This window comes from Castor canadensis, chromosome 17 (assembly GCF_047511655.1).
Source record: "Castor canadensis chromosome 17, mCasCan1.hap1v2, whole genome shotgun sequence".
NCBI lineage: Eukaryota > Metazoa > Chordata > Mammalia > Rodentia > Castoridae > Castor > Castor canadensis.
Window position 1 is genome coordinate 322,290 of NC_133402.1, and position 14,159 is coordinate 336,448.

General features: G+C 49.8%; 1 protein-coding gene across 3 annotated transcripts; it reads left to right on the forward strand.

The window, feature by feature from the left end:
• Positions 1 to 517: 517 nt before the first annotated feature.
• Decr2 (2,4-dienoyl-CoA reductase 2) lies at positions 518 to 13,390 on the forward strand. Of its 3 annotated transcripts, none has more exons than XM_074059775.1 (9): positions 518 to 706; positions 1,194 to 1,262; positions 2,679 to 2,730; positions 3,413 to 3,548; positions 5,869 to 5,993; positions 6,067 to 6,160; positions 6,353 to 6,457; positions 6,819 to 7,036; positions 12,202 to 13,390. In XM_074059775.1, exons 1-8 carry the CDS (start codon positions 627 to 629, stop codon positions 7,034 to 7,036), a joined length of 879 nt encoding a protein of 292 aa, XP_073915876.1. In that variant the 5' UTR covers positions 518 to 626; the 3' UTR covers positions 12,202 to 13,390. The 3 variants fall into 3 exon arrangements, with proteins under 3 accessions (XP_073915876.1, XP_020032346.1, XP_020032355.1); XM_020176757.2 differs by lacking the exon at positions 12,202 to 13,390 and adding an exon at positions 7,314 to 7,757 and having other exon boundaries at positions 520 to 706; XM_020176766.2 differs by lacking the exons at positions 518 to 706; positions 12,202 to 13,390 and adding exons at positions 745 to 763; positions 7,314 to 7,757.
• The last annotated feature ends 769 nt before the right edge of the window (positions 13,391 to 14,159 follow it).

Sequence of the window (14,159 nt, forward strand, 5' to 3'; positions counted from 1 at the left end):
GCTGCTGAGGCCGACTTGGCCATTACTCTACTTTTTTGACATCTTCATGATGGGTGTCCAGTCCTGGATTCTCGGCACCGTCCTCTGCCTTCACCCAAAGGGTTTGGATGGTGTCCTGACCTTTACTGGCCACTTTGGGATCTGGCACCTGGGCTGGCCACGAGAGGGAGCGTTCTCGACTTTCCTTGCTCTAGTCTTTCCCTTCTCCATCTCTGTCCACAGGAAGGGCATGTCCGGGAGACAAGGGTGTGCTCACTTGCTGAACTTCCACATCTAGGGCCGGACTGTCCTGCGAACCTGGTCTCAGTGCGGGTCGCACGGACTCAGACCACCTCATCCACGCGGGATCGGTGAAACGAGTCTCGGACTAGGTCAGCTGTGAGCCTGTGCCCTTCACGACCCCGCCCACTTCCAGTCCCAAGCGGCCGCGCGTAGCGGTGGGCGGAGCGTCCCGGGAGGGGGCGTGGCGACGCTAGAGGCGGCCACCTGGGGGCGGGGCTCGCGTCCCGCCACGTCCGGGGCGGAGCGCAGATCCTGCCAAGAGCTGTGTATCTGGAAAGCGAAGGCTGGTTGGCTAACCTCTTGGAGTCCGGCGGTCCTCGCCTCCCTGGCCGGCACCGAACGTCATGGCCCAGCCGCCGCCCGACGTTGGAGATGACGACTGTCTCCCTGAGTACCGCCACCTCTTCTGCCCCGACCTGCTCCAGTGAGCCCCGAGCGGGACTGGCCGGGAGCGGCGGGGGGCCGGGGCGCGCTGCTGCGCGTACGTACGGATGGCCAGGGGCCGGGCTGCAGCGTGTGAAGCTGCGCCAGTGGACCGGACAGTCCAGATGGGGAGCAGGTGCCCCATCATCCTGCTCTTGGGCGATCCTAGACCTGAAGCTTTCATTGACTTCCAGGCTTGGGATCCTAGGAGAGTGGGGTGAGGGGCTGCCAGAGGGGGAATAGCTTGTCTGTTTTGAAAAACATGACTTACTTTCTGCACATAGAATTTTGAGTTGAAATCGTTTTTCCTGAAGACCCGGAAAGTCTAGGAATAACAGCTTTTAAGTGCAGTGCTTTATTTTGTTACAAAATCACACCGGGTGCAGGTGTCCAGTTCAGGAGATCAAAGTCCTCTATGGGCCACCTACCTGCCCCCCACTTCAGTAAACAGTGACCTTTGTAAATAGTCTTCTTTTTTCTCATCCCAGGGACAAAGTGGCCTTTATCACAGGCGGTGGCTCTGGAATTGGGTTCCGGATCGCTGAGATTTTCATGAGGTGAGCACTGCTCTGGGGTCCTCCATGTGCTTCACTTCCCCTTGTCTGAAACTTGATGGGTTTTGGGGAGTGGTCGAGCGCTGGGGGAGGGGAGGCAGGACTTGGGCTCTTCTAGACATCAGTGAGACTGTGTGGTTCTGGCCTTGACCTCTTGGTGTCACACAGAAGGGAGCTTAGGGTGGGCTGCATCAGACCCCCGTTCTGGGAAGAACACAGTGTTTCTTTGAACACAGTTCTGTGGCTTCAAGCTGACGTCAGCAATTTGTCATCCAGCTGGCAGAGACTTAGAGTTAGGCTGAAGTATGGGAAGAGGGATCCTTCTCCAGTTCTCCTGTCCTCCCACTTTCCACAACAGGAGGTGAATCCCACAGGAAGAGACTTTAGGACTCATCCTTCCAGGTGGACTTGACTTTGAAGCTGGTTCATAAATACTGCTTCTCAGCAGAGCAAGGACAGCTGTACTCCTGGCCCTTCTGATGATTACATGGGATATTCTAGCTCCCCTATTTAGCAGGTGGTAGCCCCAGTGTTGTCACTATAGGGCTGAGTTTATCAGGAGGTGGGACTGGAGAGTACCCTGCCTCTGAAGCTCTCTGTCCTTTCCTCTAAACCCCCACCCTAGGGAAGGGAGCTATGGTATGTGGGGCTGAGCTTGGGGGACTCAGTAGGCCCTGCTCAAGTGTTTGGACCTGGCACTGGTGGACCACCACAACCTCTCTGGCATGTACGTGGTGTATGAGGCACATAAGCCAGAGAGGCCCAGCCCAGAAACCTAGGAGTGGGCAAGTATGGCACCCATCTGAGCTATCTTCAGAGCCTTTCATGCTTGGTGGACTGGCTCAGTGATAGAGCACCTGCCTAGCAAGCATGAGGTCCTGAGTTCAAGCCCCAATACTAACCCCTCCCCCTAAAAAAAGTGCCGTTCATACTCATCCCTGCTCACTTTTTTTTTTTCTGGTACTGGTTGTAGAACTCAGGGCCTCATGCTTGCTAGGCAGGCACTCTATAGCTTGAGCTACTCTACCAGCCCAATGCTTCAACTCATTTTTTTAAACTTTAGAAATGATAGACAGAATGAAATAATGGACAGAATGGACAGATATTCGTTTCATAAATTCTGTTTTCCAAAATCAACCAGGAGCTTTTTTTTTTTCTTTTTAAAAGAAACCACACAATAAATTTTAAAAGGCACTGAGATTCTTCTGCTTCTAGACCATTGCTAACCTAGGAGGAGGAGGGGGAAGGAAGAAAGAAAGGCTTGCTCTATCAGGAATCACAAGTTAGAACTGGGTACTCTCAAACCAGTGCTTTAGCTTTTCACTCCCTTGGGGGAGCTCTGCATGGAGCACCTGGGAGGAGCCCACCTGGGTGCATCCCTCAAATCTGTCCTCTTAGGTCTACCCTCTGGTTTTGCAGGCATGGCTGCCACACCATCATCGCTAGCAGGAACCTGTCAAGAGTGTCAATGGTGAGAGGGCCTCCCCAGTGGGCCATCCACAGGTGGTTGTGGAGGCTCTGAACCTGGGTTGGGAGAGTACTAAGGTCCAGGGGATGGTGACACCAAAGTTTGTTCCCTCTCATATGTGGAACCTCAGTGGAAATGGCCTTTAGAGGCACCCTTGACTTCTTAAAAGTCTGATTATTGGGTCCTATGAAGGCCCTCATGTTGGGAGGTAATGTGGCCCCGGGAGAGCTCACCAGTGTTATGAAGGTCATCATCCCATGAACCTGAGTCCTTGACCTGCTATGGCAGGTATCAGACAGAGATGGGAAGACAGCTGGGGCTGTCAGTCAGGGACCATGGCCTAGGAGGTGATGCAGAGGGAGGGCTCTGGAACAGATGGAAAGTGGTAGAGGGTGTGTGGGGGGGGTCTTACCGATGTCCACCAGAGGCTATGGCCCAGGGAGTGGCCATTTGCAGGCTGAGTTTCCTCAGAGTGGTGTATAGCAGCAAACCGGAGGTCCCAAGAGAGCCTGGATACATCATTCACATTAAGTACTTTTGTGGCAGTACTGGGGATTGAACTCAGGGCCTAGCAACTGTTCTATCACTTGAGTCATGCCCCTAGTCCCTGCATCAAGTTCTGAAGGCTGCTCTTCCAGATTGAGTTGCTGGGCTGCTGTCTATCTCTCTTTCTGTCTGTGTCTAGGCTGCTGAGAAACTGGCTAATGCTACCAGCCAGCGGTGCCTCCCTTTGTCCATGGATGTCCGATCTCCCACAGCTGTCATGGCTGCTGTGGACCAAGCATTGGAGGAATTTGGCAAAATTGACATCCTCATTAACTGTGAGTCATTGTTAATCAAGACCAGAGGTTGCTGGTGCTATTTGGAGGCACCAGAATTCTGGTCCTGGGGCAGGGATGTGCCAGAGAGCCTAGGTGACTACTCCAGGCTTGGCTACAACCCTTCCATTTACCTGAAGCAACCCAGCATCTAAGCCTCTGTCCAGGACCAGCTCTGCTCTTTCCAGGTGTGTGTTTTGGGTGGGGGGGTGTCAGTGCAGTCTTAGCTCAAGTAGATGCCCTCTGAACATGACTGATTCTTAATTCAGGGACGCCCTCATATCCTGAAATTCCCACTTAAAAAAAAGTAGCCAGGCATGGTGGTGCATGCCTGTAATCCCAGTATTCAGGAGGCATAGGCAGGAAGATCATAAGCTGAAAGCCAGCCTGGGAGATCCTGTCTCAAAAGCAAAACAAAACAAAAAGAAATAAGACTAGGGAAGTAGCTCAGTGGTAGAATGCTTGCCTATCATGCAAGAGGCCCTAGCACTGGGGGGAAAAAAAAAGTAATGGACTTTGTTGTTTAGTACAGTTTTAGATTTACAGAATAACTAAGTAGCTAATACATGGAATTTCAAATGCTAAACCCACACAGTTTCCCCTATTATTTTTTTTTTTTTAACTTTTGGTGGGACTGCAGTTTGAACTCAGGGTTTTGCACTTGCAAAGAAGGCATTCTATGGCTTGAGCTACACCTCCAGTCATTGGTTATTTTGGAGATGTGGTCTCATGAACTGTTTGCCTGGGCTTGCCTCAAATCTCAGTCCTCCCAATCTCAGTCTCTCAAGTAGCCAGGATTACAGGTGTGAGCCACCACCGGTGCCCAGCTGCCCCTGTTATTAACATCTTGCATTTGTTAACCAGCCAATATTGATGTGTTGTTATTATTACCTATACTCCATAGATACATTAAGATTTACTCTTTGCTGGGTGTGTGGTGGGGGGGGGAATAAAGGAGAATGGTGGTGGGAGTGAATTCAAGAATGATATATTGTAAGAACTTTTGTAAATGCCACAGTGTGCCCCTACCCAGCTCAAGAACAACAACAACAAAATCTTTACTTTTAGGACAAAAAAAAAAAAACCCCAAAGTACAGGGCTGGGTGTGGTCTTCCACACCTGTAATCCCAGCACTTAAAGGCAGAGGCAAGAGGGTTAAAAGTTCAAGGCCAGCCTGGGATACATAATAAATGGAAGGCCAGCCTGAGGACTGGTGGAGTGGCTCAAGTGGTTGAATGTCTAGCACTTGCTACTGCCTAGCAAGCATTAGACCCTGAATTCAAACTCCAGGGCCACAAAAAAAAAAAAAAAAAAAAAAAACAAAAAACAAAAAACAAGCCATTACTGGTGGCTTATGCCTATAGTCCTAGCTACTGAGGAGGCAGAAATCAGGAAGATCATGGTTCATGGTTCAAAGGCAGCCAGGGCAAATAGTTTAGGAGGCCCTATCTAAAAAAACTCAATACAAAAACAGAGCTGGAGGTTAAGCACCTGCCAAGCAAGTGTGAAGCCCTGAGGTCAAGCCCCAAAATAAATAAATACATGAAAACAAAAAACAAAAAGAGAGAAATTAATCTCTCACAGTTCTGGAAGCCATAAAACCCAAAGTCAAGGTGTCATCAGGGCTCTCTCTCTGTCATTTTGGTGCTGGGGATTAAACCCAAGGCCTTGCTTGCTAGGCAAGCTCTCTACCAATGAACTGCATCCCCAGCTCTCCTTGCTGCTGCTTTTTTTTTTTTTTTTTTTTTTTTTTTTTGGTGGTACTGGGGCTTAAACTCAGGGCCTCATGCTTGCTAGGCAGGCAGTCTACTACTTGAGCCACTCCACCAGTCCTGTTTTGTGTTGGACATTTTCGAGATAGGATCTCTTTAACTATGTGCCCAGGGCTGGCTTCAAACAACGATCCTCCTGATCTCTGCCTTCTGAGTAGCTAGGACTACAGGCATGATCCACTAGCAACTAGCTTCTTTTTATAAGGGCACCAGTTGTGGTATTTAGGGCCCACCCTCATTCCGTATGACTTCATTTTAATAACTTCTGCCAAGGTCCTGTTTCCAAATAAGGTCACATTCACAGGTACCAAAGGTTAGAACTTCAACTTCTTCTTGGAGGGTGACATAACATCCTGTCTTAATTCTGTCACTCAGGAAGTTATCCAAGTACAAGACCTTCTACTCTGTCCATCTTGGCCCACCCTGAGTATCTTACTGCTCACAGAGCATCAGGCTCCCTTGTGCACCCTTCTTCTATCAGGGCCTTGGCTAGCCTGGTGTCCTAGCTTCCCAGGGCTTTAGCACTACTTTCTATTTCTTCTGCTTTGCAGGTGCAGCTGGAAACTTCTTGTGCCCTGCCAGTGCATTGTCCTTCAATGCCTTCAAGACTGTGGTTGACATCGACACCATTGGCACCTTCAATGTGTCTCGTGTGGTTTATGAGAAGTTCTTCCGGGTGGGTGTCCTCCCAGCGGGTGCCTCCCCTCTTCTGGATGCCCACTTACCACCCCATCCCCTGTGTGTTACAGGACCATGGAGGGGTGATTGTGAATATCACAGCGACCCTGAGTTTCCGGGGGCAGGTGCTGCAGGTGCATGCAGGCACTGCCAAGGCAGCTGTGGGTATGGATGCCTCCTCTGGTCTGCCCTGTCTTGACCATCCCTGGAAGCTGTCAGTCTCCATGTGAATCTGAGCCCAGCTGTTGAGCAGCAGAGGGGCCAAGTTTTGACCCTGAGCTCCACTAGCCCCTGGATTACCCCAGGAGTCAGAGTGGGTTCATGGTCTCCCTTCCTACCTGCCTTTCTTCCATGCAGATGCTATGACACGACACTTGGCTGTGGAGTGGGGTCCCCAGAATATCCGTGTTAACAGCCTAGTACCTGGCCCCATTAGTGGCACAGAGGGATTCCGGCGACTGGGTAAGGTTCTCAGAGAGCCCAGGGCCCCCATCAAAGCTTCCAGACCATGGTAGGGGTAGAAAAAGCCTTGTCTTATTCCTGTCATTCTGGAACTATTTCAAGTGTTGGCCTCCTACCCTGTCCAGCTTGGCTCACCCTGAGGGTCCCCACAGTTTAACTGCTCGTAGGGCATCCAGTCCCCTTGTGCTGGTTCTTCATTACTCCATATCTGACCTGTTCCTGCTCTGCTAGGCCTCAATGATATTAACAGTCCCCCCACACACCATTTCCAGATGTGATTCAGGGATGGAGTTGTCTGGGGAGGGTGGAGGGCCTTTAGTCATGGGGCTCACTGAGGACTGAGCCTTTTGCTGTCCTCCAGGGGGCCCCCAGGCCAGCTTGAGCACAAAGGCCCTCCTAAGTCCTCTGCAGAGGCTAGGAAACAAGACGGAGATTGCCCACGGTGTGCTCTACCTGGCCAGCCCTCTGGCTTCCTACGTGACGGGGACTATGCTTGTGGTTGATGGTGGGAGCTGGATGACATTTCCAAATGACATCAAACGGCTGGTGGATTTCAAATCCCACTCTGCTAAACTCTAGGTGAGGTGCTACTCCTGCTTCTCACGGTTACATCCTCCAATGCCCCTGCCTGCCTGCATCCTGCTGGGTTCAGCTATGGAATTCAGGGCAGGTCTCTGCATGGCCCAGCATATGTGTCCCAGCATGGCTATACATGGGGTGCTGCCCAATGGGCAGACAGCCAGCAAGTCCCCCAAGCTGTGCAGGAGGTGGGCATGGTACCAGTGGATCTCCTTGGCCTCTGTCCCTGTTGGAGGCAAGTGCTGGAGGGATACAATTTTTTTTTTTTTATGCCCAGGCTTGCTTCAAACTTGTGATCCTCCTGCTTCAACCTTCTGAGTACTATAATTACAAGGGTGCACTACCATACCTGTTTTGGGATACAACTTCTGCTATAAAAAATTTTATCCAGATGCATCCCTCTACCCCTGCCCCCAAGCAGCTCACAGCAAGCCCAAGAGCACCGTATCTAAATTCAATCCCACCAGTCCAGTCCTTCCTCTGGGGATGTTGCTTTTTCCACACTCTGCCTCCCAACAGCCTAAGCAACTGTAAGCAGGAGGTGAGCCCAGCTTGCAGCCTGCCCATGCAGTTATCTGAGCACCGTTCCTAAGATTTTGCCAGAAAATGGATTTTCTTAAAAAATAATCTTTTTTTACTATAAAAACGTCTATGCATTGGACTTTGTGAAAGCATTTGCAAAGAAAAGGAAAATGATTAAAAGAATCACTGAGATCCTGTCTTTTAGAAGTAGTGGTTGTGCTTCCTTCCTGTCTTTTTTTCTGTCTCTTCACCATGGTTGCTGCCTGTGCCCTTTTTCCTGCTGCTGATGTGGCCCAGACCCTTTGCCTTCAGAAGGGGGCAAGCAGCACAGCTTCGTGATTCCCAGCCTGGAAGCTCGTGCTCGCAGAGAGGTGTGGCCCTGTGGCTGCTCTGGTGGTAGAAAGCATTTTTCCCTCACAGAGGCCCTTTAGCCCTGTGTCCGTCAGTCTTCTCTGAACCCCCAGCTCATTGCTACTACAAATCCCAAATGTATTCAGGTTCTGCTTCCTAATAAGGAGGAGGTGAGATTCGGTGTCTTCATGTAGTTTCGCTCCTGCCCCATTTGGGAAACACATTACTGAGCTTACAGCTATTAAGCTGGCATTAGGGGACTTGTTTTCAACATGTGACCCAACATATAAGGTAGGAGTAGCCACAGTTACCCTGCACTGATCTGCCAGCAGCAGTTTCTGTGAGTGCTATACTGCCATCAGCATTGCAGCCAAGGCTCTTTTCCTATCTAGGACCATTAGAGCCATGCCCACAGCACACACCTGGTATCAAACCTTGTGCAGCCTCCCTTCACAATCCAGATAAGGCCTCTGGGCATCTGGACAAGAGGGGGACTTTACTTGGACATCAGGGGCCGTACTGGGACTTGAATCAGCATCATCCCAGGGCTTGGACATGTGAGAGGCACATGGATCTCTTCTTGGCAGTCAGTGTACATTCTCAACAACAGCCCTAGTGTGCTGGCCGATGAGAGCCCATAGCCCCTACGGTCCCTTGCACCCCCTGCCTGCCCGAATACCTGAGCCTCACAGTGGCTTCATCAGACACATTTTCTCCCAGCTTCCTCTATGGCCAGGACAGAAACACTCTTAATTCCCTGGGGCAGCAGGTAAAGAGGGATTGTTGGTGTCTGTACTGTCCCTCTCCAGGGGTGCAGCCCTGGGCAAGGCCCCTCTGAGCCGTGTATCCCTGGAGCCAACAAGCCAAGTGTGGTTTTAGGGAAATGCTCTGCTTATATTCATCTCTCAAATGTGAGTCAGCAGCCCTGACTTCAGTCCTCCATGAAAGCCACTTTCTCAGTTTGGAGTCATGCTAGGTATCCCAGAGGAGCCACCCCAGTAAGAAGTGCCTTCAGTTACCTGCCAGGGTGACAAGACCCCTGCAGGGTAGACAGTTGGGTCCCCAGGGAGCTGTGGTCCCCAAAGAAATTCCATTTGCTCTTGGCCAGTTCCCTCCACCATTATAGTGTGCTTGAAGGATCCTTGGGTCCCAGCACCTCCCTGGAAGAAGGCCACCCCTTATCAGCCTTTGGCCTTTGCAAGTGTAGGGGACTGGTGGGCAGGCTCAGACCCAGCCCAGCTGGGAGGACATCTGGTAGAGGGAACAGACATCTATGCTTGGCTCCACCAACTGTTTATAGGTGTTGGAGGTCAAACATATAGTAATGTGAAGTCCACCAGCAAGGCAGGCAATGGTGCCTTGTGATGCTGTTGGGGAAAACCCCAAACATTAAGAATAGTTGCTAGAATCTGGGCTCATGCCTGTAATCCTAACTACTCAGGAGGCAGAAGTCAGAGGATTGCTATTAGAAGCTAGCCTGGGCAAATAGTTTATGAGATCCTATCTTGAAAAAAATGAAGGTGCAGGCCCTGAGTTCAAACCCCAGAACCAGGGTAAAAAAAAAATCATAGTTGCTGGAGAGGTGTGGAGAGCAAGAGGCAGGGCAGTCATGGACCCTTGGGAACACCAGAGAGCTCTCTGGCTGAAGCTGGGGCCAGCTGTCATTCCCCTGGGGACTGATTTCAGGGGAGTGGTCTGGGAGGGATAGCGAAAGTCTGCTGGCCATGCCTCTGTCTGCTGCCTTTGAAGGGTGGGATACACAGTTGAGATGGGAACACTGTCCAGCAACAGGTCTAGCTAAATAAAGGCCATGTACTGGGCCCTTTTGTGAGCTTCCCTCCAGGAGGTACAGACTGGAAAACAGGCACCCCAGGGCTGGACCTTTCTTTACAGACTTAGTAAGATCAGTGTAGCTTTGCCTGTATGTGGTGGCCAGTTTGTCTTAGAGAAATTGGTCTCACTTTGTTTGGCTTAGACAGTTAGTCTGCAGGCCTGGGATGGCTAGGGCCTTGGTTAGTTATAGTCATGCCCAGTTGGTGTCACTTGCCCATTGGTGAGGCTGGAAAGGCAGGATACAGAGAATAAGAAGGGCCAGGTTAGAACCACCAGGAAGGCAGCACATCAGCCCCAGTAGAGGGAATCTGGCTCTTGGAGCTAACTGTCACCCTGTGGCAGGATTTATACCACAGTGATTAGCAAAAAACTAGGTTATTCCCATCACATCAACAATTCCCTTCTTTAAAATACCCTTCAAAAACACCATGGTGCAGTCTTTTTTTCTTTTTTCTTTTTTTTTTTTTTTGGCAGTACTGAGGTTTGAACTCAGGGCCTATACCTTCAGCCACTCCTCCAGCCTTTTTTTGTGATGGGTTTTTTCAAGATAGGGTCTCACAAACTATTTTGCCTGGCATTGAACCAACATCCTCCTGATCAAAACAAAAATACTATAAACTGGGTGGCTTATGCCTGTGATCCTAGCTACTCAGGAGGCAGAGATCAGGAGGTACTGGATCAAGGTCCAGTACCACAAAAAAAAAAGGGTTTTTTTTATTGTTTTGTGTGTGTGTGTGTGGTGTTAGGAATTGAACCCAGGGCCTGGCACATGCTGGGCAAGCTTCCTGTCATAGAGCTACACCTCTAGCACCAAAGGATGAAGTTAAATACCTTCATCTCCATAGAAGGGGGAAGCTTAGCATTCCCAGGGCCTCTAAACCAGCTTCCACAATTACAGTTTCAGAAAACTCTACGACCGTGGTTCACATAATAAAAAAATTATCCTTCCTGGTCAGGGATGAAGCTCAGAGGTAGAGTGTTGCCTAGCATGTGCAATGTCCTGGGTTTGATCCCTAGTACCACAAAATAAATAATTATCCTCCTTTGAGACAGTGAGGGAATATGGCTTTTTCTTTTTTCTTTCTTTTTTTTTTTTTTTTTCAGTACTGGGGCTTGAACTCAGGCCTTCACCTTGAGCCACTCCACCAGCCCTATTTTTGCGATGGGTTTTTTTGAGATAGGGGCTCGGGAACTATTTGCCTAGGCTGGCTTCGAACTGTGATCTTCCTAATCTCTGCCTCCTAAACAGCCAGGATTACAGGTTTGGGCCACAGGCATCTGGGTTGTTTTTTGTTTTTTCTTTTTTTAGACAGGGTCTTGCTGTGTAGCCCAGACTGGCCTCAAACACGTGAGCCTCTTGCTTTGGTCTCCCAAGTTCTGAGATTACAGGTGTTTTCCAACATGCCTGGTGCTAAATGCACTTTTTCTTTTTCTTTTTTTGGCAGTACTGGGGTTTGACTCATGCTTCACAGGCAAATGCTCTACCACTTGAGCCATACCCCCAGCCCTTTTTGCTTTAGTTATTTTTCAGATAGTCTTGATCTTTTTCCCAGACCGGGCCTCTGACCAGATCACAATCCTCCTACTTCAGCATACCACATAGCTGAGATTACAGGTATGAACCACCATGTTTGGCTTGTTATTTGAGGTGAGGTCTTGCTAACTTTTTACCTGGGTTGACCTGGAACAGCGATTCTTCCATCTCTACCTCCTGTGCAGCCGAGGACACAGGCATGCACCACTGTGCCCAGCATAGATGCACATTGAAACAGCATTGTGTGCTGTATCTTGAATTAACTGGCAGACAAATCCCAATTTATTTACCCCCTACCCTGAGCCATGAAGGTGATTTCTGTGACATCACCATGATCTACAGGCTGCAATGAACATCTGAGTGTGTTAATCTTTATCTATACAGAAAGCAAAGAAAATCTTAAAATGTCCTAAAATAAACACTGCTAATTTGAGGGAGTTCCTCTCTGCTGACTTCTGTTGCCATGGTAACCTGGCACAGCCTGACTGTGGCTTGCATATGCTACCAGCCCTGGCACTGGTGCCCACTTCCTACACCTTGGACCCTCGCTGGGTTTTCCCAGGTGTTAGGGAACCTTCTCTATCTTTCTCTACCTCTTTCCTTCCCAGATTGGGGTACTGAGATATCATTCAAGGCTGGACCACCCCACGATGTCATAGGGGAAAGGTTGAGGGTTATCTTCTTACTCAGACATTTGTCCATCCACCAAGTGGGCACTGATCCAGAAGAGTGTGAACTGACCCTCTTGGGGAGGTGCTGATGTCCATGTCAGCCACGACTTCTCATCTTCTCTCTGCCTATGTCCACAAGGGCTAGCTGACTGAGCGGAGGCAGGGAGAGTGAGAAGATGAACCGTGGAGGAGTACATCAGCCAAGACATTCTGATGTTCTTCTGCCCTCCACATCATTTTCTCCTTATCCTAAGGGACAGACCAAGCCTGCCTTACACCAGTCAAGACCCAGCCCTGGGGCCTATGTCCAGGCAGTGAGTGGCAAGTGTCTGCCTCTGCTCAGCACACTGCAGGTGGGCAGCAGCATCTCCTGAAGCAGCAGGTAAGTGCACTCTGGGCCACGGCTTCCTAGTATAGGCAGCTTTAGCTCTGGGCTGGACATGATCCCAGGCCATTTCAAACCCCTAGCTCTTGGTTTAGTACAGCCCCTGGGCCATTTCCGTCGTACACCAGGCAGTTCTCTTGGGTGCAGGTAGCAGACCTGCTCTGGATCTTCAGATATAGAGGGGGAATGTTTTGGGGAGGCTCCCAGGGGGTTACACCAGTGCTGGAGAGGAAAGCCAGACACTGAGTGGTAGTCCTAGGAAGGAAGAGCCTGAACCTGCCCTGGGTGGCATCCCAGCCCCTGGGCATGCTGTGCCCTGGCCCTGAAGAGAGACACTTCTTTCTGCCAGCTGGTGCCCCACCTCCTGAGGAAAGAGGCAGATTTGCTCTGTTTGGGTCAGGAGTCTGGCTCTTGTTCAGTGAACTCATCTTGTCACAGGCACAGCTCCCTCCACGGCTGTGGCTTGGAGAGGGCCACTCCTAGAAAACTGTATTCACAGACCATTCTCTGCAGGTCCTGACTCACACCAAAGTCTGGATGTGTAGCCAGACATGCATAAGTACCCTCTCCGGAGACTGGATGGGTCTCAGGTGCCCCTTTGTGGTGCCAAGGGGCCTGGGAAACCTAAACGATAATTGAATAATGATAGACAGCACCGAAAGAAGGAATGGGAAATATTAGTTAGAAATGAAAGAATTAAACCTGGCACCGGTGCCTCATGCCTATAATCCTAGCTACTCAGGAGGCAGAGATCAGGAGGATCGCTATTGGAAGCCGGGCCCAGGGAAACAGTGAGAGAGACCCTATCTTGAAAAACCCATCACAAAAAAAAGCACTGGTGCAGTGGCTCAAGGTGTAGGCCCTGAGTTCAAACCCTAATACCACACCCCAGACAAAAGGACTAAAAGAATGAAAGCGGAAGCCTTTCACATGTAGTCATAAGCAATGTGGAGAACAAGGACGGTGATATGGACTAGACCTTCTCACCGCTGGGTGGAAACTGAGATGGGTGCTATGAAGAGGAAGCGCTGCCCAGCACGGCCTCTCCCACAGCCGCCTGTGCCTTCCCCAGGCTGTGTGGGGCAGGAGGGAGGTGTGGTGGGTGGGGAATGTGGGGGCTGGACAGGCTCCCTCATCCCAGGGAGACTGAAAACAGGTGCCAGCAACTTGCAGCATGAGATGTTAAAATAAGAAAATCATCAAAACCTCAGGCTGAGTCAGGAGGAATTAAGCCTTACAAACTCACGCTCTATTTTTACTCTGAGAAATGTTCTTTACCAATCTGAAGGTGAGAAAAAAATCCCTTCCCACTGAATAAAGTATCAGTAAACAGAGAGGCTCTGTGCCCTTGACTGGCTGGAAGACCCTGGAGATGTGTGATCTGAACTTAAAATTGACTTCTCCTTCAGCTAGCTCACCGAATACAAAATGTCAATCTAGTTTTCACAATTGTAAGTTAAAAGTATGTGGCAGGCAGTGTTTGTTTACAGACTTGAGATAGGGTCGACATAATAAACTGCACATAGGTGGCATGTACACTTTGATGAGTTCTGACATGTGTCAAGGTCCTGAAGCCTTCACACAGTCAAGCTGATGGATATACTTGTCACCTGTCAAGTTTCCAGGGAATTCCACCGCCCTCCTCCCAGCATCACCAAGTGATCTCAGATCTGCTGTTACTGAGTTTGCTTTTATTTTTTTGAGACAGTCTTACTTCATAGCCCAGGATGACTTTGAATGGGAGGGCCTGATGAAGCTGGGATTATAGGCATGAGCCACTACTCCCACTCAAAATATATATTATAATTTATCTTTTGCTGTGCTGGA

Excerpts from the sequence above, each read along its gene's own strand:
- Decr2 (XM_074059775.1), top strand. The coding sequence starts at position 627 with ATGGCCCAGCCGCCGCCCGACGTTGGAGATGACGACTGTCTCCCTGAG. Across the intron at positions 5,994-6,066 it reads TTTATGAGAAGTTCTTCCGG|GACCATGGAGGGGTGATTGT; the intron begins GTGGGTGTCCTC and ends TGTGTGTTACAG. Across the intron at positions 6,458-6,818 it reads AGAGGGATTCCGGCGACTGG|GGGGCCCCCAGGCCAGCTTG; the intron begins GTAAGGTTCTCA and ends GCTGTCCTCCAG.